The sequence below is a fragment of the Ruditapes philippinarum genome, unplaced genomic scaffold (genome assembly GCF_026571515.1).
Source record: "Ruditapes philippinarum isolate M1 unplaced genomic scaffold, ASM2657151v2 ctg1320_1_1_1_1, whole genome shotgun sequence".
NCBI lineage: Eukaryota > Metazoa > Mollusca > Bivalvia > Venerida > Veneridae > Ruditapes > Ruditapes philippinarum.
This window is the reverse complement of record NW_026857134.1, coordinates 194,552-216,015: the sequence shown is the minus strand read 5'-3', so window position 1 is coordinate 216,015 and position 21,464 is coordinate 194,552. Positions and strand designations below refer to the sequence as shown.

The window sequence follows — 21,464 nt, the reverse complement described above, 5'->3', positions numbered from 1 at the left end:
CATGCTCCTTTGAAAGCAGTAGACCTATAATACTATTCGCTATATAGTTACACTCGAATATATAGCTGTTTTGAATAAACTTTATAGGTTATGATATTTATATAACACCAGGGAGAGTATATAAGCCTGTTAAAGAATATAAAATAGATAATATTTAGATTTTCTTGTAATAGTATATCATTTGTATAATTATGAAGGGTACTGATGCGTCTAAACTTTATTTTCATTGAAAATGATCCTGTCTTTGCCTTATATTATGATAATAGTTGATATAAGTGACAGAGTATCAAGTTAACATTACTATCTTTTATTTCAACTCGATGCATATTTAAAATACGACCTAGATTTGAGTATTATCTCCACATACCTCATGGTCAACAGGACAAGATAGGACTAGTGCATCTGTATTTATTTTTAATTTATTTTGTGACATTTAGATGCTGTTAAGAAAATTGGAAATATTGTTTTTTCGGTGTAAATATGGTGTTCCCGGTTTCGTTTAAGATGTTATCTTCTGTTATTGGTCCCTATTCTCGGCTGGTATCCTCGTGCAGTTCCGTCAACTGTTTTACGCGAACACATCTATACTCGTGTAGATACAAATCAACCTCCTCGTCAACCACAGAACCCCCAGCATGTCTGCTGAAGCCAATGAACGTACCTATGAAGACACTGATGGGACCTGGACCTTCTAACAGTCCTCCGAGAGTTTTAAATGCAAGTGCGTTACCACTGCTTGGTCATCTTCATCCGGAATTCACACAGGTAATATATTATACATGAATGATACTACATCAAATTTTCCGCAGCAGACGTTTCTATTATTGCTCTATATATTTATTCAGCATTTACAGCGAATTAATTTATGTATTTTGCAGATAATGGATGAAGTCAAAGATGGTATAAAATATGCATTTCAAACTTGCAACGATTGGACCGTATGTGCGTCTGGTACAGGTGAGCTTATTTTTGTATAACTATCATAACTAATAACTTCTTTTTTAGAATTGATTCATTAAATCGATTAACCAATAGTTTGTAGAATATTAGTCAAACTATAAGTAAAGCTGAAAACAACCATCACAGTAGAAGTGAAAGTCAAACTTACGTTGATGTAGAACATACATACATACATACACTATATATAAATAGACTTTGATTAAACTTTGATGTGGGGAATATTATCGTATTTTGATGTACAGCATATTATCAGACCTTGATGTCACGCATATTACTGGACTTTTATGGAGAACACAATATTGTACTCTGATGTTTAACATATTACTGGACTTTGATGAAGTAAGAATGTGATATCTATAGAACATATTGTCTAAAAATAACTTTTAAGATTTTCTCCATCAGTAACAGTCTAATGTTCTTGAACCGTCGATTTTTCGTCTTATTTAGGTCATGCTGCAATGGAATGTGCTGTTTGTAACGTTGTTGAGCCGGGAGATAAGGTACTTGTTTGTGTCAATGGTTTATGGGGGGAACGGTTCGCAGATATGGTCCAAAGACACGGTTAGTATTCACAAAGGGAGTTCTTAAATTATAAATCAGACACTCTTTACATTAGTAAAAGGATAACTAAGTCTATATTTGTGCGTGCGTACGTGCGCATATTTGTGCATTGGCTTTGTTCATTTCATATAGTGTACATGTTGTATAATTATATTGACATAGAATGTCCACTAACTTGGTGATTGTTTCTAATCATTAGATATGTATTTATGATGTTATGATATGAAAATAGGAACTGCGAGCATATATAATATATATCGTATGTCTGTTGCAGAAGGTAACGTTTCAACTATTGACATTCCAATGGGCACTGTGTTCACGCTCGAAGAAATAGAAAAAGTACGGTGAGGCAGATGTTATGATAATCTAAGTACAATGCAATATTTAACTAACATTGTTCATACTTGTGTCAAATAATGATTAAGAGGCTATTGGTAATATACGCAGCTAACAAACCATTTTAAAATATTTTTGAAAGTAAATTGTACGGGGAAAAACATTTCATTTGCAAAATCTCACCTTTTATAACAGAACAAAACTTGTTATTTCTTCCGCGAAACAAAACTTGCTTATACAACAGATTTAATATGTGTAAAGCAAACAATGTTTATCAAGTGAATAAATGAAAAGACATGAAAATGGATTATAATGTCCGATTCATCTCTTTTTTCAGGGTTTAAAAGAACACAGACCGTCGATCATGTTTATAACGCACGGGGAATCTAGTGGCACGACGGTACAACCTTTAGAAGGTATCGGTGACTTATGTCATAGGTTAGTTATTACACGTACTCTCTCTCATAGTGTCGGTAAACGTTCTTTAACATTGATATGTACTTTAATTCATGAGAAAAAAGCCGGTGCCGGGGAGGTGGTAGTTGAATTGGGTGCGACTGTTTCCATTAGCTGACTTTATTACAAGAAAAATATAACCGTGTTAAATCTGGAAATGTTCAGTCAAGATTCTCGTTTTTTTGTCTTCAGATATAAATGCATTCTCGTTGTTGATTCAGTGGCAGCTATGGGCGGTGTTCCGCTGTTCATGGATAAATGGGGTAATATTTTCGTATTTTTTGTTTAATCTTAATGCTTGAATATCTTCTGATTCTAATATCTGTTTAGTATAGAAACACGGGTCGGGAACGAAGTTTTTCCTAGGTATTTACACATTCATTATCTGTTATTTTTTCTAAGATGGTTTAATGCTTTTAATACTGTTTAAAGTAGCATCTCAATTATAATTACATAGTCCACGAAAATATCATTTTAGTCAATCTTTGTTGCAACATCTGATCTTTCATAATTTTGCAATGTTCGTACTGTTGCCTAAACTACGTTTACTTGTCCGCTACATTATCTGCTATACCTGATACTATTATAACTGATATTGTTATTTTTTGTTTATTCTCTAGGAATAGACATTATGTATAGTGGAGCACAGAAAGTACTAAGTGCACCACCAGGAGCAAGCCCCATATCATTTTCTGATCTAGCAAGGTAATTTATGCACTAATTATCAATCTATACACAATTCTGTTGTCTTTCACGAAAAATTAGCTTTTATACCAACACTATATTCTAATGTAAGTAAGAGAATAAATATAAATAAACAAATGTATATTTCTCTTTATATAAAAGTTTATTTTACACACTCTTAATAGCGAGTGATTTTATTAGCAACATCAAAACTTGTCTGTATATATATTCTTTGACGAGGCAATGCTACCACATACTGGCCTTCAGTGACATCATTTATCCTACAGCTGACCATTTTATATAGATGCATTAATTATTGTGATTTTTATATAGGCAGAAAATTGAAAACCGTAATACAAAAATCCGTTCATATTATTTCGACATGTACCATTTATCCAATTATTGGGGATGTGATGCCGGGCCTAGAAGGTAACTTATTAAATTATAACAGAAACTAATAATTCATCAGGATAAAATTTAACGAACCTTTCGTCCATTATAATATCTTTAGGTATTTATTTATCGATGAATATATTCAATTTAGTGATGTATAAGTTTTTGGTACAAGTTAGCTAACAAAAATGTTTATTAGTCTGTGGATATCGTTATATATGTTGAAAATGATACGATATTAAATAAAGTGTGATCATATTTTCTGGTGTATAATAAGGTGAATATCTATGTCAAGTCTATGGACCTGGCTAATGTGATATTCTCCACGGCCGTATTCTTACTAATACAATAAAACATTATTGATAAAACACGTTTATTATTGATACTTCACATATTACATAGAATTGTGTTTAATTATCTAGACATACTTGTATTTTCACGGCTATATGAGAGTTATTTATATTATGTACAGATATCATCATACGGGACCTATCAGCAGTGTATACGCGATACGTGAAGGCCTTTCAATGCTTGCTGAGCAGGTGAAATGTTTGTCTTAAATAGTCATTTAAAAATAACTTGTGTAACTTTAGATCAACTGAGAGAAAAAACAGAACAAATGTTTATTTAGACTTACATACAGTTCAATGTCATATCATTCACGTAATTTATATAGGATTAGCTAGTCTATCTCGTTACATTTGCTAATAATACCATGATCGAACTTTTGAATGATACACGAATGAATATACAATACTATGTTAGACATATTTCTCAGAATTGATCTATTGATGTTAGTCACAATGTATATAACTTACTCGTTTTTACTGACTTTGTCGGCAGGGATTAGAGAACAGTTGGGAAAAGCATTCCAAATGTGTTCAACAACTGCACAATGGATTAGAGGCTCTTGGTTTAAAACTCTTTGTCAAGGATAAGGTAATCTTCATTATTTTCAAATGTCTATTAAAAAGCAAATAAAGACGAACTCAAGCTCTTAACTAGGAATTATTAGAACAATCAAATAAAGGGAAGAACACTCATTTCTGCTACTAAGAGTGATTAATAAGCACAGAGAAATCGTGGCTTGTGAAAAATTATGGAAATCTTGGCGAACTTTTCTTAAAGCAACAAATTACTTAAGATATAGAATATTCATTATTGGCAAAGTGCAAACTTGTAGCAAGAATTAAAATGTTGTTGTCAAGTAAGGTGTCAAGTATCAAAAATTGTAGGTTTTAATCATGTAATTTGAGAGTAGAAATTGTTGTTAACATTAAAATTGACGGTTGCCATGAATCACAATATGCGTCCAGAAAAACGTATTTGCAGAAACCAGAAATATTGAAAGAAATTGTTTGACAATATTGATATGTTGCAGTCGTCACGATTACCTTGTGTAACAGGGGTTATTGTTCCTGACGGCGTCAACTGGAAGGATGTGTCTGACTACGCTATGAAACAGTAATCTAAAGTTTACTTACTTCGTTAGTTTATTAATGTACTAGTATGTTTTACAATGTACAGCGTAAGTTTTGGCATGATGAATGATGCGTTATTAAAGTTATCAATATTATATGTCATAAAACTGGGTACTGTTCGAAATAGATTAGCAAATTAACAATGTCCCTAAATTTTTCACTTCGTATGTAAGTTTGGTTCTATGATGGACCTATATGAAAGTGATTCATTCTTTGAATCAGTATAATACATTACCCATGTTAAAATGCCAGCAAGATGTATACTGACACGTATAGAACTTTTACTGCAAACTGAGATCGATCTATTGAGTGTTCTTTATATAACTAATAAATCATATTCTATAATCATGACAATAAATAAATAAGCCAAACTCTTAAGTTAAAATTTATTTTAGTTTGATTGTGTTGAAAGCTATAAGCTTATTGAAACACTCTCGAATCCGTTCCTGAAACCAACCAGTACTAAGCAATGAGTGTGAAGTTTCTTGTTCACGGAAACAATCAACGACCTTGCCCTTACGAGGTTTAAACCCACGCAGCCAGCAATCCTTATATTACTAGTCCGACGCGTTAACCACTCGGGCACCCCACAACTCTTTAATTAAAAGCAAATCGGCCAAAACTTACATGGACGAGTCATGGTTTAGACTTACAAGAGTATTTAATAATGTACCAAATAACGTACCATGATAGACCGTTCTTTATATTTAACTACCATACAAATGAAATATACGTTGTCCATCTTTCATATTTCAGTTTTCGTGTAGAAATATCTGGAGGACTCGGGGCTCAAGCTGGGAAGATTTGGCGAATTGGGCTTATGGGTTACAACTGCACCGAAGATAATGTCAACCTCGTCCTGCGGGCACTAAATGAAGCCCTTAGCAAAATAAAGTGATGGTAATAAGGACATAGAAACTGAAGGATTTACTTGTAATGTTTAAATGTGTGTGATGACGACGTGCTGTTTACAACATTAAGCAGGTTCTAATATAAAATGACAACTGAAAATGGTAATACAAAACGAATGTATATGTTAATGAGAAAAGACCATTTAAGAACTTCTTACTGTGTGGTTAAAGGGACTCAACTGAGGTTTATTGACATGACGGGACTGAAATATTTTACCGAGATTTGTGTACCCATTGATTTTGGCCAGTAATCTGTGTTCAAATTTTAAGCTCATTTCGTCACCCCGTTTTTCTGAATAATCATTTTTATTGTGAAGATAACCGGAGTAAGCGTTGAAACGCTTTCCACTTAAATTTGGCTAAGACTTGCAAAGTTAATCAATTTTTAATTTTATTATCAGTATATTTCTATGATATCCTTTGTAGATTTTTCCATTTTAAGTGCTTCACTTGATATTTGTAAAATTTTCAATTTTTATGTTTTAATGCTTAAATTGACATGTATAACTTTATGTAATAACATGAAATGTGTACTTATCTTACGTTTATAAAAAGAGTTTAAATATTTTCTATGTTATAATCTCTAATTATCAAAGTTATGAACGGAGTTTTAAATATATAAGAAGAAAAAGAACAATAACTACAATTACCACTTTACACTAGCATACATCACTCAAGCTGAAAGAGTCACGATGGCTGAATTAAAGATGTAATTATAAGGTTCTTTTAAGGACTGACCAATGCTTTGGTTTAGCTCCTAAAATAATACGACTAGGTGGTCAGGAGGTTGGCTCAAAGCGCTCACTCGAGGACAAAATGGTAAAACATAGTCTATAGCTTTGAGCTGGACAGGGCTACTGTTGTGATATTGATCACTAGAATATCGTGTATCTGTCGCTGTTCAGTAAAACTCCAAGCGTGCTGAGTTAATTTATTGCTTTTAAAAACGATTTGCTGGCCTCTTACCCTTACACTAAAATATTTTAACTCTAACACTATCATATGCCTAACCTAACACTAAAACATCTTAATTCTAACAGTATCAAAACCTTACCCTTGCACTAAAATATCTTAACTCTAACACTACCATATCTTTACCATAACTCTAAAATATTTTAACTCTAACACTTTCACATCCTTACCCTTAATATGTTTTGTGAAGCTTAAATGGTGTCATATAAAGAAATATAATTATACGTGAGTCCATTAGGCTCGAATCCACTTAGGCTGACTTCTCCTTCGCAAACACTGATTAAGCAAGATATAAATGTTTAGATAATGATATTAGAGCTGACATTCATTTAGTTAGCACAAACTTAATTATGGTAGTTTATTTTAACAAAATTACAAATATTTAAATATTGACAACGAAAGTAAACATTAAACAAATAAAAGTTAATGAACCTCTCGCTCCATGTAAAAGAAACTTTAATAGAGCATAAACCAATTAATGTATGTATCTGGCTGCATTGTTATACAAAAAGCGATCATAGTTCCGTAACAAAGATTTTCATTTTCTGTCTGAGTTTAAACAATTAAAGAGATTAAAGTTTGAGTTTAAGCGCATTTAATCATATTGTATAATGACTATTACCGTTAAACCCACCTTGAAATAACTTACTTGAAAGGATTTAGTTATACCACGAGATTGACAGACTAAGGACACGCATTGTTAATAATAAAACTCTATATACGTATTGTGAATAGAATTCGGAATAATTGGACAATTTGTTTTATTGAAGTAACACTTACATGTATGTAAATTATAGGAGATCGAGGACATCAAATATAGAAAGTTGTAACATTCACCGTGGAACACTTGGATCGACGTGTCGATAAATGTCTTAACTGATACATAATAAAAATATGAATCTATTAATAAGGAGTATAACTGCAGAGTTGTATTTATTATGTTGTTTTTTGACTAAGTTATTATTACTTACTTTGCACGATAACAATTTAAATAAATCTTATCAATAGTCTGGAGACTAACCAAAGGAAACAAGGTATTTGTAGACGAAACACTTTATAAACACTGAACATTATCGTATAGCCTGTCAATACTTGTGAAAAAGTGAAAAATGAAGTGAAACACTGTGAATAAGTACACAAAATAGATTAAATGTTCTGTAAGATAAGACTGGTGTAATACAAGGTGGTAATAATTAACTTGAAGGATATATAGTGCACTATGACCTCGGGAGTCGAGATAAGATCGTCCATCAACGTTCCCCCAGACCAACCGGGACCTTACGGAAACAAGTTTTATACCACATACACGTTGTCAGATACAGTTGCGGATGACGAATGTGCAGTGTTGCCTTACATGGCAAGGATACACTCGCCTGTACGTGTATCTCGTACGCCAGCAAACATGGGTATGAAACGAAAATCTCGTGTGACAGACACCGCAAGAAGTGCCATATTTAATTATAAACCGTTACGAAGAAGTGATCATTCGTCTATGTTAAAGTTTCGAGCGCCTGATGCAACTTTACCTACTCTACAGTATATGTCTCCATGGATTTCTGTGACAAAAACGGACTACCAGGATCCAAGGTTTTCAGAAGATTTTCCTAATTCTACTACAGAGATACCTTTAGGACTATTCGGTCGCAGTTATACGGACGTAAGCATCGATTTGTCGCGCAGGAATACACCAGCCATTTCACGCTCTGATTCATTACGGAAGTCTGATATTTCTTCACAACAACGCTCAAGAGCAAGTGTTACAAGAGACACCAGTGCTAAAACAGTTTCTTCTGTAGGTAAACGTGTGCAAATTGTGGAGCCTAAAGAAGAGAATAAATTCGAAGCAGAAATGAGACGTTCCGTTTTAGAACCGGTTAATTCGTCTCCCAGTCCAACAATTAAAGCTAAATTGTCTGGCATTAAAGAACCAGAGGGCGGTGTTAATTATTATAGCGGATATCTTCCGCCCGAGTTCTCTAACGAAATTGCCGAAAAATTAAAACTTAGTGTCGAACATTCCAATACAGCTTACAGTGATAAAAAGTTCGGTCAGTCCTCTATACGGGGTCAGTTTAACAAGCCATTAGTAGGTGATCGAACTTTGTATATGCATGATCCATACCAAACTCAACCTAAGATTTTACAATCAGATATAGACCAGATGCGACTAGCAAGCCGGAAACGTTTCCTTCAATCACATGGTCAAGCACCAGTTCACTACTCAGCATTAAAGAATCATGGGTCAATGAGTCGTCCGAAACAGAGAGGAGCTCGCCTCGACGAAGCAGTTCGGGAACAGCAAAGACAGTCACAGTCAGCCAAAGTAACAAGACAGCCGGTCATGGCGACATCATTAGAGGTTTTCCAACAACAACGAGAACGTACATACAATCTACAAAACCTAGCCAGAGAAATGATAAATAAATGACAGAAAACACCTTCTACATGTTGTAAATATATACAATTATCGTCTGAAACAATTAGCTGAATTCAAAGTGTATCATTTAAAATGGAATGTTTGCTTCTAGTATTTCAAAGTTTGGTGTGTAATGAAAATTGTTAAACAAAAACACATTGTCACAAAATAAACATTTTCTGTGTTTTTCTAGTGTCAGAAAAAAGATTGCGATTTCGTAGATGTTGGTGTTTTTTATTCATTTTATATGGCAGCGTGAGATAATTGTTGTTTTTAATGAATATATTTTGTTCTTTAATGAATTTCACCAATGAAACAATTATTTGTTTGTTCTTACTTGAGCAGCACCTTCTTGAAACCTCCCGGTTTCCGCGTGTTTGTTTTGAGACAATTTACAAGTCTATGTAAAACAAATGACTACCAAGATAGGGTCATGACTTATATAATACTTTTGAAGAAGTCTACTAGACAGTGCTTAATGCTGAATACTGTATTTAAGCTCTAGACATTGTAATTTCCCATTAACATAGCGACCCCTGGGCGAGGTCAATTTTGAATCGCGGGTTATAATCTATTTTACTTTTGTATAAAACTATACGGTGATGCTACAAGCAAAATATATATATAAGCTCAGGGCATCTTAATTTCAGAGACGAAGATTTACTATACAAGTCTTTGTGATGTAAGTGACCCACAGGGCGGGATCATTGCTGACCCCAGAACAGGACTTCTATAACTTTTCAAGATGTTCACTAAGCATACTGCATGTGAAATATCTAAACTCTTTGTAGTTGAAGTTTCACAAAATAAACTTGAATGTATTTTCCTTTATAAGTCTATATAAACTAAGTGACCACCCGGGCAAGGCCAATTTTTATCCCAAGGGTATGATTTATATAACATTTGCATAAGGGGCTGCATCTTTCGTGCAAAATATCTAAGCTTTTGGTATTTTTGTTTAGAGAAAAACATTTTGAGACATTTTAACTATTCAAGTATATTTTAGATAAGTAACCCCAGGGTAGGGCCATTTTTGACCCCAAGAGCATGTTACTTTTGTAGAATTCTACAAGGCAATGCTACATGTAAATATCTAAGCTCTTGGCATTGTAGTTTTTAAGAGAAGACTAGATTGTATTTACTATATAAGCCCGCGTAAATTAAGTGATCCCTAGGGCGGGGCGTTTTTTAACTTTTGTAGAGGAGCTCAAGGTGATGCTACTTGCCAAATATCATGGCTCTTTTCGCTGCGATTTCTGAGCAATAGATTTTTAAAGATCTCGTTTATAAAGTCTATTTGTAGCTCCAGACTGGAATCATTTATATAACTTTTGTATCACCACTTAAGTATCACTTTGTAAAGTTTCGTCAAGTTCAATAAGTAGTTTAGGGGGGAGATTTTGTTTTTAAAAATGTGAACAACGACGGACGATGAAAGACGCATGACGGACGAGGGACGACGGACGCACTGACATCACAAAAGCTAACATCTAAGGTGAACTTTGTGCTCAGGTGAGCTAATAAAATATTTTCAAACCTCTAATAAAATTTGAAAACAAGTGAAAGAAATTTGGATATTTTATTTGTACTCAAGAAAAAAAGAACCTAATAACAGTGGTTACAGCTTGCACCAACATACTGAAAATAGAAAACACATGTTACCTTTATCAAACCAGTGTTTTAGATATGTATTTAATTACATAAATTAAGGTTAGAATGAATGAATGGTTGTTTCTCTTATTTGATATTGGTAAATCCATGTTGGAAATTAAAACATCATGTATTTCATTTTTTTGTAAATATTGTGTTCCCAAGTCTTAAACCTCAGTAAACTGACTCGATTCCCCGTACTAGATATAGCACAAGAAATTGCACAAGTTTCCTGATTCCCTGTGCAAGATACAGGGCTCATTCTCCTAATTCCTTGTTCTAGATATAGCATTTTTTCTCCCCATTCCCTATATAAGATAGAGCACTCTTGTTCCAGGATTCAATGTGTAAGATAGAGCATTGGTTCCCCTCCCGATTTCCTGTTCAATTAGCACTCGTTCACCTGATTCTTTGCATAAGATATGGTACTAATGCCAACGATTCCATGTGCAAAATATCGCACTTATTCCCGCGATTCCCTGTATAAGATAAAAACACTTTCCCCCGATTCCCTGTGTAAGATATAGCACTCGTGCTACAGATTCCGTGTGCAAAATAGAGCACTCGTTCTACTTGTTTCCTGAGTCAACGTGCAGGACATCATACTCGTCCCGCGATTCCCTGTATGATATATAGCACTCGTGCCACCGATTCCCTGTGGACAACTCCATGTGCAAGATACACGTGTCACCGTCCCTTTTCAAATCAAATTATTCTCTGCAAAACGTATTTACCGCCTTGATCCTAATGAAACTGTTTTGTGTTTGCCTTTTATATGTCATTTTGGAAAATAGTCAACATTATTTTAATGCATAATCTTCTTTTTATGTTTGATTTTACGGTGCACAACATATGGTCATATGGCGTCGAAACAGGAGAGACAATCATGATTAACCTTTGGTGTTACAAACTAAAACCACCTCAACAACCATGCCTGTATTAGAACATTAGATATTCCAGACAATTGGAAATACATGTAGTATAAGATTGACAATTACATGTATATAAATTATAATATTATATGACTAAAGCCCATATGGCTGATTTTACTCCGGACAGTCGGAAGTGACATAAATTGCTCCGGATATCGGAATCTTAATATGTTTATTCAGATATAATCAATTAAAATTATATTTTGAAAAAAAGAGACAACGTGCAGGCACATGCAAGATCGAGCTAAGAGACTGTTAGACTCCAGTAATACGAACCCATTTAACCGTCTCTTACTATCACGCAGGGTGCAATTCTAATACCCCAACCATTAAAGTGAACCCCTTCGCCACAAGGGACTTTAGCAGAAGTACATGTAAAGAGAAATGTGACTGGAACATAGAGAACTGTCCTATATATATATCGTTTTCAATAGTTTTAAATACAAAATTAAAAAAAACCCACACACAAGTATAAATGATAGGAAACTGACTTGCCTAACGACCAAAGGGATTTCCACTGTTACCACCATCAGCACTGCCAACTTGAGGAACTTGCCAACTATTACAACACTGAATTGCAGTCAATGCTCCAAAGCTTATAGAACTATAAAAATAAAAATGATTAAGGTAAAATATTAGCTTGATCTCAATGCTTGTGTTAATTTTCTATCTCCATCCTACTTTAGGAAAGATTGAGTATTTTCTTACTTAATAAGTACATATTAACAAATTTTTTGACAAAAAGAAATGTGTTTGACACATTTTTTTAACAAAGATTGTTTATTTGAAAATATCAGTATATAGCGTATTTTTAACTTCCATTATATTTTAAAGATACGAGCCACATTGAAACTTGGAAGGTAACTTAGATATAACTTTGATATATCTTGATTCAGGAGAAATAGCTTCCCCCATTTTATTTGGTATTGTTTAATTGACTTTGCTGATATATTATTGATAATACACGAGTAAATAAATTGAAGCAAATTGCTAAAAAACCAAAAATTGTGTTGGTGTTATAAAATTTGATTGGTAATTAAAAACCCTCGGACTAACTTTTGCGTATAACCCTCTTGGGCTACCGTACATTAAGAAATTTAGCGCCCCGATTAAAAAAAATAAGATGCAAAATCATAAATATAAAGAGCGCATGATAAAAGAATAACAGGTTTACTGTCTTTTGAGAAAGGGATTTCTCAGACTCGGCTAGATATGGTCCGGAAGGGGCTCGGCAAGCCTCGCCCCTTCCAGGACCATATCTAACCTCGTCTGAGAAACCCTTTCTCAAAAGACAGTAACCTGTTATTCTCTATCTCTATAGTGTGTATATATATATCTTCACAAAAATAAGAACTGTGTTTGATCACATTTTAACTTATTATGAAGATATACATGTATATGACGATATTTTTAACTTCCATTAATATTTTAAAGATACGAGCCAGATTGGAGCTTAGCTTAGATATAACTTTGGTATATCTTGATTCAGTAGAAATAGCTTCCTCAATTTTATTTATGTACTTCTGTACTTCGATTGTTCTGAATTCTTAGCGCATTGATCAACTGCAACTGCCATTCAGCCACCAAGCCCGTCTGAGGTTTAGTTAGGTAAACATGTAAACATTAAGAAAACTAGCAGGAATGAATGTGACAATCATACTTGAAATGTTCAGATGTAGTGTTTCCACACACCCCTGGAATAGCTAAGCCCATACATTGAAACTCGTACGTATTTATACACTGTCCATGGTACACAGAGGAACAAACGAAGCTACTTGACGGCGGTGGTGTCACATCTACAGAAATAAAATATATTTGATGTCAGAATATAGAAACGTTATCTCATAATAAAAAAGTATCTCATAATATATCCAGATGTCATTAATACACGTGATTAAGATTTGGTAGGTATACAGACGCACTTCGGGTGTGGCTTGGCTTTCTTAACCGATATGACTTCCAAAACTTTGTAAGCCGTTTTTTAACATCTGATGCCGTTCTATCACAGTAAATAAACAACAGGCCATGATGGTCCTGGATTACTAACCGGAGATTCATACTAAAAAATGGTAAAGCCAGTATTGAAGTCATATTGTGTTTATTTGGTTTTTTTTCTCTTGGCTGCATTTTTTTTAAATATTTGTAGATGCCTGCTACGAAATGCTTCATGACGAATGCTCTTGGCATTGTAATTTGATGTAAAAACCGGCAGACCAGAATTACAAATGTATGAACAAAGTTGTTGTACTTAACAAGACTTTCCAAGATAAAAAAACACATTAAATACGAGCAGAAAGCTTTTTTCCACAAGCACATTGATGTTTTATAATTAAAATACCTCTTTCTACAGGAAGACTGTTTCCAAGTGAGAATACTGCAGTAAATACCAAAATAAAAGCTGTGATATCTGCCATTTTCCCTGAGGTTGAGATGATCATCCCTGAGTAAAAGACCTTCACTGATAAAACCTGATCTAGATAGAGAATAATGAGGCTAAATAGACTAATCAGTGCTGTCTCTTATCTTTAACTTCCTTCAAAAATAAAACTATGCCAGTTCATATGATTTTATTGTTCACTTCTGAAATATTTCACAATAATATTTACTTAAGGATTTTATAGTTTTGTACTTAATTGCAACATTTAGTAATGTCAGATTTACTGAAAGTAAAAATGGGAGCATTATCTTGAAATTCTATTTCCATTTTCGGTGCAACTACATGTACCTTTATCGGTATGTGTTGGGTTGATACATGCCACGCTGTTGAGTTGATACTCCTGCCGTTGATTTGATATCCCCTGCCGTTGAGTTGGTATCCCCTGTCGTTGAGTTGATATACCCTGCCGTTGCAATGATATCCCTTGTCGTTGAGTTGATATGCCATGCAGTTGAGTTGATATCCCTTGCCGTTGAGTTGATATCCCCTGCCGTTGATTTGCACTAGTGTCAAACAAAATAGCTCTTATTATAGTGATCGACTAACTTCTGGGGGCATAATGACAGTTATTATGACATTATTTTGTAACATTTTGTCCTTCATTTTAGAGCGGGTCGAACGTATAGCGGTGCGATATATTTTTAACGAGGTGAAATCGTGCGATACGGATAAATGGCGGATTTTAGACTCAGAGGAAGTATATTTTATAAAAAAATGTAAAAGTCATTGACTATCAAAGTTGCAAATTTTGTGTGGAGGACGTGGGGCTCTGAACTACATGTATTTCCTCGAAATGAAAGAAGTTTAGGTACAAAAGTAAAAGTTATTGAAGGTAAATTGGCAGTAGCCCGGGGTTCTATGTTATCACAGTACTTACCGTTTACCGAAAAATATTCAAATATAAATATCATACATGAATGAGATTTTCCTTTTGTTTAATAAGTGATCATTACCAAAACTGTCTGTCAAAGATTTATTTCTGAACATCCAATTTAAATGTTATTTTTAAAACTATTTTTAATGTCTGCCATTTTGGGTAATTTCAGAGAAGGTTACTATGGTATCACGTTAATCCCCAAAAAATGCATGTATGGAAGGATAGATGGGTCAATATCTACAAGTTAAGTGGTGAAAAACTTCCAACAGTTAACTTGCTATAATATTCAAGCTATATGAACAGATGATATGTCAGTTTATGTGATTATAACATATTTTAATCGACTGTGTAAAAACAATTAAGGGAAATGGTTGTCAAATATGAATATTTTATAAAATAGTTTTCTTCCCACGAATACATTCAATATTCACAAAAATAATTTTATTGGTGGATGAAAATGAATTTAGTTTGCCAGTTTTTAAAATATTAGCATCATCGTGTGTTGCTTTTACTAGTAGTCACAGAAAATGTAAATATCCTGATATCATAGAACCTGTGATATCATAGGAACATAGATTATAAATGATTTTGTGTCTGTGACAAAGTCTTAAGATTAAAGCCAATATCGTGAATGTTAGTTGCTATTTCTACTTACAACTAACGTAAATATTTATTATTGAGCTGCATATCAAAAACTACTGTGTAAAGACATATTTACGCATTGTCGTTAAACTATTTAAGTGTACGACGGGTTTTGGTGCGATAAGATGACTGTACACCACAAAAGGTCCGATGATTTGACAGTGCTAATAGCTACTTAAAAAATATAACATAAAAAATCTCTTTCTTTTGGACGTGGGGGTGGGGGGGGTTACTGATTACTAACGTCATTTTCCTTGCTTACACTTGACACGACATCATCTGTATTGATCTTCACGAACATCTATGAACTGATTTTACAATCGTCATCTGTACTGACCTTCAATACCATCTCCTGAACTGATCTTAACTATCATCATCTGTACTGATCTTCACTATCATCATCTGTACTGACCTTCAATAATATCATCTGTACTGATCTTCAATATCATCATCTGTACTGACCTTTACTACTAGTATTATCATCTGTACTGACCTTCATTATCATCAACTGCACTAAGCTTCAAAAACATCATCTGTACTGACCTTCACTACCATCATCTGTACTGACCTTCAATACCATCTCCTGAACTGATCTTCACTACCATCATCTGTACTGATCTTCACTATCATCATCTGTACTGACCTTCAATAATATCATCTGTACTGATCTTCAATATCATCATCTGTACTGACCTTTACTACTAGTATTATCATCTGTACTGACCTTCATTATCATCAACTGCACTAAGCTTCAAAAACATCATCTGTACTGACCTTCACAACCATCATCTGTACTGACCATCACTATCATTATCTGTACTGATATTCACTACCATCATTTGTACTGTGCTTCACTACCATCATCTGTACTGACCTTCACTACCATCATCTGTACTGATCTTCACTACCATCATCTGTTCTAATCTTCACAACCATCATCTGTTCTGACATTTACTATCAACATCTGTACTGATCTTCACTACCATCATCTTTACTGATTTTTATGACCATCATTTATACTAATCTTCACTACCATCATCTGTACTGACCTTCACTATCATCATCTGTACTGATCTTCACTACCATCATCTGTACTGACCTTCACTATCATCATCTGTACTAATCTTTACTATCATCATCTGTTCTGATTTTACTATCATCATCTGTACTGATCTTCACTACCATCATCTGTACTGACCTTCACTACCATCATCTGTACTGACCTTCAATACCATCATCTGTACTGATCTTTACTATCATCATCTGTACTGTTCTTCACTACCATCATCTGTACAGATCTTCACTATCATCATCTGTACGGATCTTCACTACCATCATCTGTACTGACCTTCAATACCATCATCTGTACTGATCTTCACTACCATCATCTGTACTGACCTTCAATACCATCATCTGTACTGATTTTACTACCATCATATGTACTGATCTTCACTACCATCATCTGTACTGACCTTCACTATCATCATCTGTACGGATCTTCACTTTTATCATCTGTACTGATCTTTAGCTGTTATCATCTGTACTGATTTTCACTATCATCATCTGTACTGATCTTCACTACCATCATCTGTACTGATCTTCACTACCATCATCTGTACTGACCTTCAATACCATCATCTGTACTGATTTTACTACCATCATATGTACTGATCTTCACTACCATCATCTGTACTGACCTTCACTATCATCATCTGTACGGATCTTCACTTTTATCATCTGTACTGATTTTACTATCATCATCTGTACTGATCTTCACTACCATCATCTGTACTGACCTTCACAACCATCATCTTTACTGATCTTCACAACTATCATCTGTACTGATCTTTAGCTGTTATCATCTGTACTGATCTTCACTATCATCATCTGTACTGATCTTCACTACCATCATCTGTACTGATCTTCACTACCATCATCTGTACTGACCTTCACTACCATCATCTGTACTGACCTTCACTACCATCATCTGTACTGATCTTCACTATCATCATCTGTACTGATCTTCACTACCATCATCTGTACTGATCTTCACTACCATCATCTGTACTGACCTTCACTATCATCATCTGTACTGATCTTCACTACCATCATCTGTACTGATCTTCACTACCATCATCTGTACTGATATTCACTACCATCATCTGTACTGATCTTCAGCTGTTATCATCTGTACTGATTTTCACTATCATCATATGTACTGACCTTCATGAACATCATCTGTACTTATCTTCATTATCATCATCTGTACTGAAGATAAATGGAATTCAATGGTTGCTATGGAAAGTCATTGGTTGCTATGGAAAATCACTAGTTTTTTTTAGAAATTTATGGTTGCTCTGGAAAGTCAATGGTTGCTGTGGAAGTCAATGGTTAATATGGAAAGTCAATGGTTGCTATGAGAAATCACATATAAGGAAAATCTATGTACCCCAGGGGTGGGGCCAATTTGACACCAGGGCTATAATTTGAATAATTTTTTGTTGAGATCCAAAAGACTATGTTTCATGCTAAATATCTAACATAATAGCCCGTGCAGTTTTCAAGAAGATTTTTTATGTATATACTATATATCTACTCGAACAGGGCCAATTTTCTTTCAAAAGTGGAGATTTCACCAACTGTGGTAATCTTATAAATGCATCAGATTGAAACTATTTATATTGTAACAAACCTTTTGTACGAGTGTTGGCCTGTTTACTCTTAAGGCAGAGTTGAGATGTATTTTGAATTGGCCTGGCTCCAGGCAAAAACACAAATATAGTTTTCTTGTGTAATAAAGTAACAGAGTAAATATAAAAAATTTAACAATAACTTTATTTATCAACTGCTACATGAATATACAAGTTACATTAATTTTAATCAATGCAATTATCAAAATCTTTAACCTGTCGAGTTCTTTAAATGGGCTTGCACACCTTTTATTTTTGATTCTACATTTACAATTGTTGGCATGTTACGATTTGCTCACACAACAGTATATCACCTGGTCAGACTGTAGGAATGTAGGCTGGCTTGACTGTATACTGGTGGAGAAGACTATATCAATATCTTTCTTGCATTGAAAATGACTGTATCACATCATAATAATCAAAATTATGTACACAAATATAGTCTTCAAAAAATTCCTCATATAAATTTATGAATATAACACATAATCAGCAATAAAGTATTTCAATAATATACTACATGTATAAAGACATTGTGGGTTTGCTAAAATAAAATACAACAAGAGCCATGTCAACATGGCCATCCCCCGCCGAATGTGTTTGCTCATTGGAAGAATGTATATGTAGTAGAGCAGAATAATTCCATTTTAAGGGTCTTTTGGTAATGAAAACTGATGGCTATAGTGATTACAGATTTGAAACCTTTGTGAATACTGATGGCTGAAAATAACAAAGGGCAATAACTGAAAAATAATGCAGGGTAGGTTATCATTCTTGTGTGCTGCATCCCTCCTCAGTAAAATCTATCCACCTATGAAGTTTCAAGTTGATACCTCAAATTCTTTTTGAGAAAAAAATTGAATTGAAAAATTAAGTATGAAAAATAACAAAGGGCAATAACTCAAAAATTATAAAAGGTAGAGTTATCATTCTTGTGCACTGCACACCTCCTGAGTGAGATCTATGCACCTATGAAGTTTCATAATGATATCTCAAAGGCCTTTTGAGTTATGCTCTGGACAAAAATTAATTTTGAAAAATAAAAGAAGGGCAATAACTTAACAATTATGCAGGGTAGAGTTATCGTTCTTGTGCACTGCACTCTTCCTCAATGAGATCCATCCACCTATGAAGTTTCAAGTTGATACCTCAAATACTTTTTGAGATAAGCTCCGGACAAAATAGTATGAAAAAGAACAAAGGGCAATAACTCAAAAATTGTACAGGGAAGAGTTATCATTCTTGTGCACAGCATTCCTCCTCAATAAAATCTATCCACCTATGACATTAAATTTTCATGTTGACATCTCAAACACTTTTGAGTTATGCTCCACTCGGGTGAAAAATTAGGTATGAAAAATAACAAAGGGCAATAACTCACAAATTATGAAAGGTAGAGTTATCATTCTTGTGCACTGCACTCCTCCTCAATGAGGTCTATCCACCTATGAAGTTTCGAGTTGATAACTCAAATACTTTTAGAGATATGCTCCGGACAAAAATGTCGGACGGAAGGACGGAGACTATTTCTAAATAATAAATAGCCTTATTAGACAATGTCACCAATTATCAAAGCCAAAAGCGTCTGTTTCAGCGATTTATAAAACTATCAACTGTAAGTTTAACTTTAAGATCTGTATCCTATACCGGTAGTTTCAGTACAAAAGATTTTAAAAAGCATTTTTCTCAAAGGACACTGCAATGTAAATTTGCTCGATTCATCAAAAATAATCTCTGTTCAGGGAAGACACTCAATCAAGAAACTTGTCTGAAAAGTGTTTTATCTTATGATACTAAATGACCTCCAAGGTAGAGGCACTTTTAATATTAGTTGCATGATTCATAAAACTTATATAGAGGTCTAGAAGGCAATTTTATATGCCAAATATAGAAGTTCTGGACAAAGTAGTTATCCACATAAAAGATAACTCACAAATAAGACTTAAATGTGTTTTCCTATATAAGCCTTTATAAATCAGGTGGCCCAAGGGCAGGGTTGAATCTTGACCCCAGGGGCAAAATTGATTTCAGTTATGTAGAGCTTCACAAGGTAATGCTACATGCTAAATATATACATGTATGCTCCGAGCATGGTTTTACATAAGACTCGAATAAGTTTTCCTATATAAGTCTACCAGTGTATAAAACAAATGACCCCCAGAGATAGGTCAATATTGACTTGAGGGGCATGATCAATTTTGTAGAGGTCAACAAGGCAATGCCACATGACAAATATTTAAACGCCAGGTATTGTAGTTTCACAAAATAAGACTTATTATTATGTGTTTTCTCATATAAGACACTTTCAATTAAGTGACCCATGGGGAAAGGTGAATATTGACCCCAGGGGCATGATTAATACCAGATTTGTAGAATTAAATACAAAATATCTCAGCTTTAGGAATTATTGTTTCCAAAATAAAACTTATATATGTTTTCCAATACAAGACTATAAATTAAAGTAATCATAATTAAAATAAGTGAGCCAATTTTGACCAAAGGAGCATGATTAACATAATCTTTATAGAACGCTATTAGATATTGCTTTATTTCAATGTGTTAGTCCACGGGTACTTTCTATTGTTGTGAGTTGAACATTCCTGCCTATATATATATACTATATTCTATGACATGTAACATATTTAATGACTCCAGTCTCCTGATGACCAGACAATCATTCCATCAAGTTAGCATTATTTCTTAATAATCAAATAAGTTTGAATAATATACATTTGTATTTTTTAATCTTTTTTAGTTATTAAACTTACATAAAGGTCACATGGTACATGCATATATAAGTAATACCAGTATTTATCACAGACTTAGTTGGAATTGAGCTATTTACACTATGTAACAAATCAATCATTCTCAGTTAGCTTGTAAATCATAATCTGGAGTCAATATGATGTCTGAATTTCCACTGTTGATTTGTCGTGACATACGCCTTTGACATTTTGGGCATGGTCGATTATCAGTTTTACATTCTTTATGGAATACTGTCTTACACTGGTCACACTGAAAACAGACAAAATAGTCTAACATGCATAGTTGTGTCTAACATTTTACCAT

General features: G+C 34.0%; 3 protein-coding genes across 5 annotated transcripts in view; 1 reads left to right on the top strand and 2 right to left on the bottom strand.

Annotated features, from left to right (window-relative positions):
- The first annotated feature begins 264 nt into the window (after positions 1 to 264).
- On the top strand, positions 265 to 6,348 carry LOC132748887 (alanine--glyoxylate aminotransferase-like). The gene is made up of 12 exons (XM_060738552.1): positions 265 to 765; positions 879 to 957; positions 1,408 to 1,521; positions 1,796 to 1,860; positions 2,195 to 2,295; positions 2,506 to 2,576; positions 2,934 to 3,018; positions 3,331 to 3,426; positions 3,863 to 3,932; positions 4,234 to 4,329; positions 4,772 to 4,854; positions 5,628 to 6,348. Exons 1-12 carry the CDS (start codon positions 481 to 483, stop codon positions 5,767 to 5,769), a joined length of 1,287 nt encoding a protein of 428 aa, XP_060594535.1. The 5' UTR covers positions 265 to 480; the 3' UTR covers positions 5,770 to 6,348.
- A 4,387-nt stretch (positions 6,349 to 10,735) lies between these two features.
- On the bottom strand, positions 10,736 to 14,244 carry LOC132748886 (uncharacterized). Its single transcript, XM_060738551.1, has 4 exons — positions 14,091 to 14,244; positions 13,413 to 13,548; positions 12,248 to 12,356; positions 10,736 to 10,808 (listed from the first exon to the last, which is right to left on the bottom strand). Exons 1-3 carry the CDS (start codon positions 14,188 to 14,190, stop codon positions 12,248 to 12,250), a joined length of 345 nt encoding a protein of 114 aa, XP_060594534.1. The 5' UTR covers positions 14,191 to 14,244; the 3' UTR covers positions 10,736 to 10,808.
- A 4,278-nt stretch (positions 14,245 to 18,522) lies between these two features.
- Positions 18,523 to 21,464, bottom strand: part of LOC132748885 (pleckstrin homology domain-containing family M member 1-like) — a 45,898-nt gene continuing 42,956 nt past the window's right edge. For all 3 annotated transcript variants that reach the window (XM_060738548.1, XM_060738547.1, XM_060738549.1), the window contains one exon: positions 18,523 to 21,410. In XM_060738548.1, the coding sequence (XP_060594531.1) occupies positions 21,264 to 21,410 (147 nt within the window). In that variant the 3' untranslated portion in view covers positions 18,523 to 21,263. The remainder of the gene's footprint in view (positions 21,411 to 21,464) is intronic.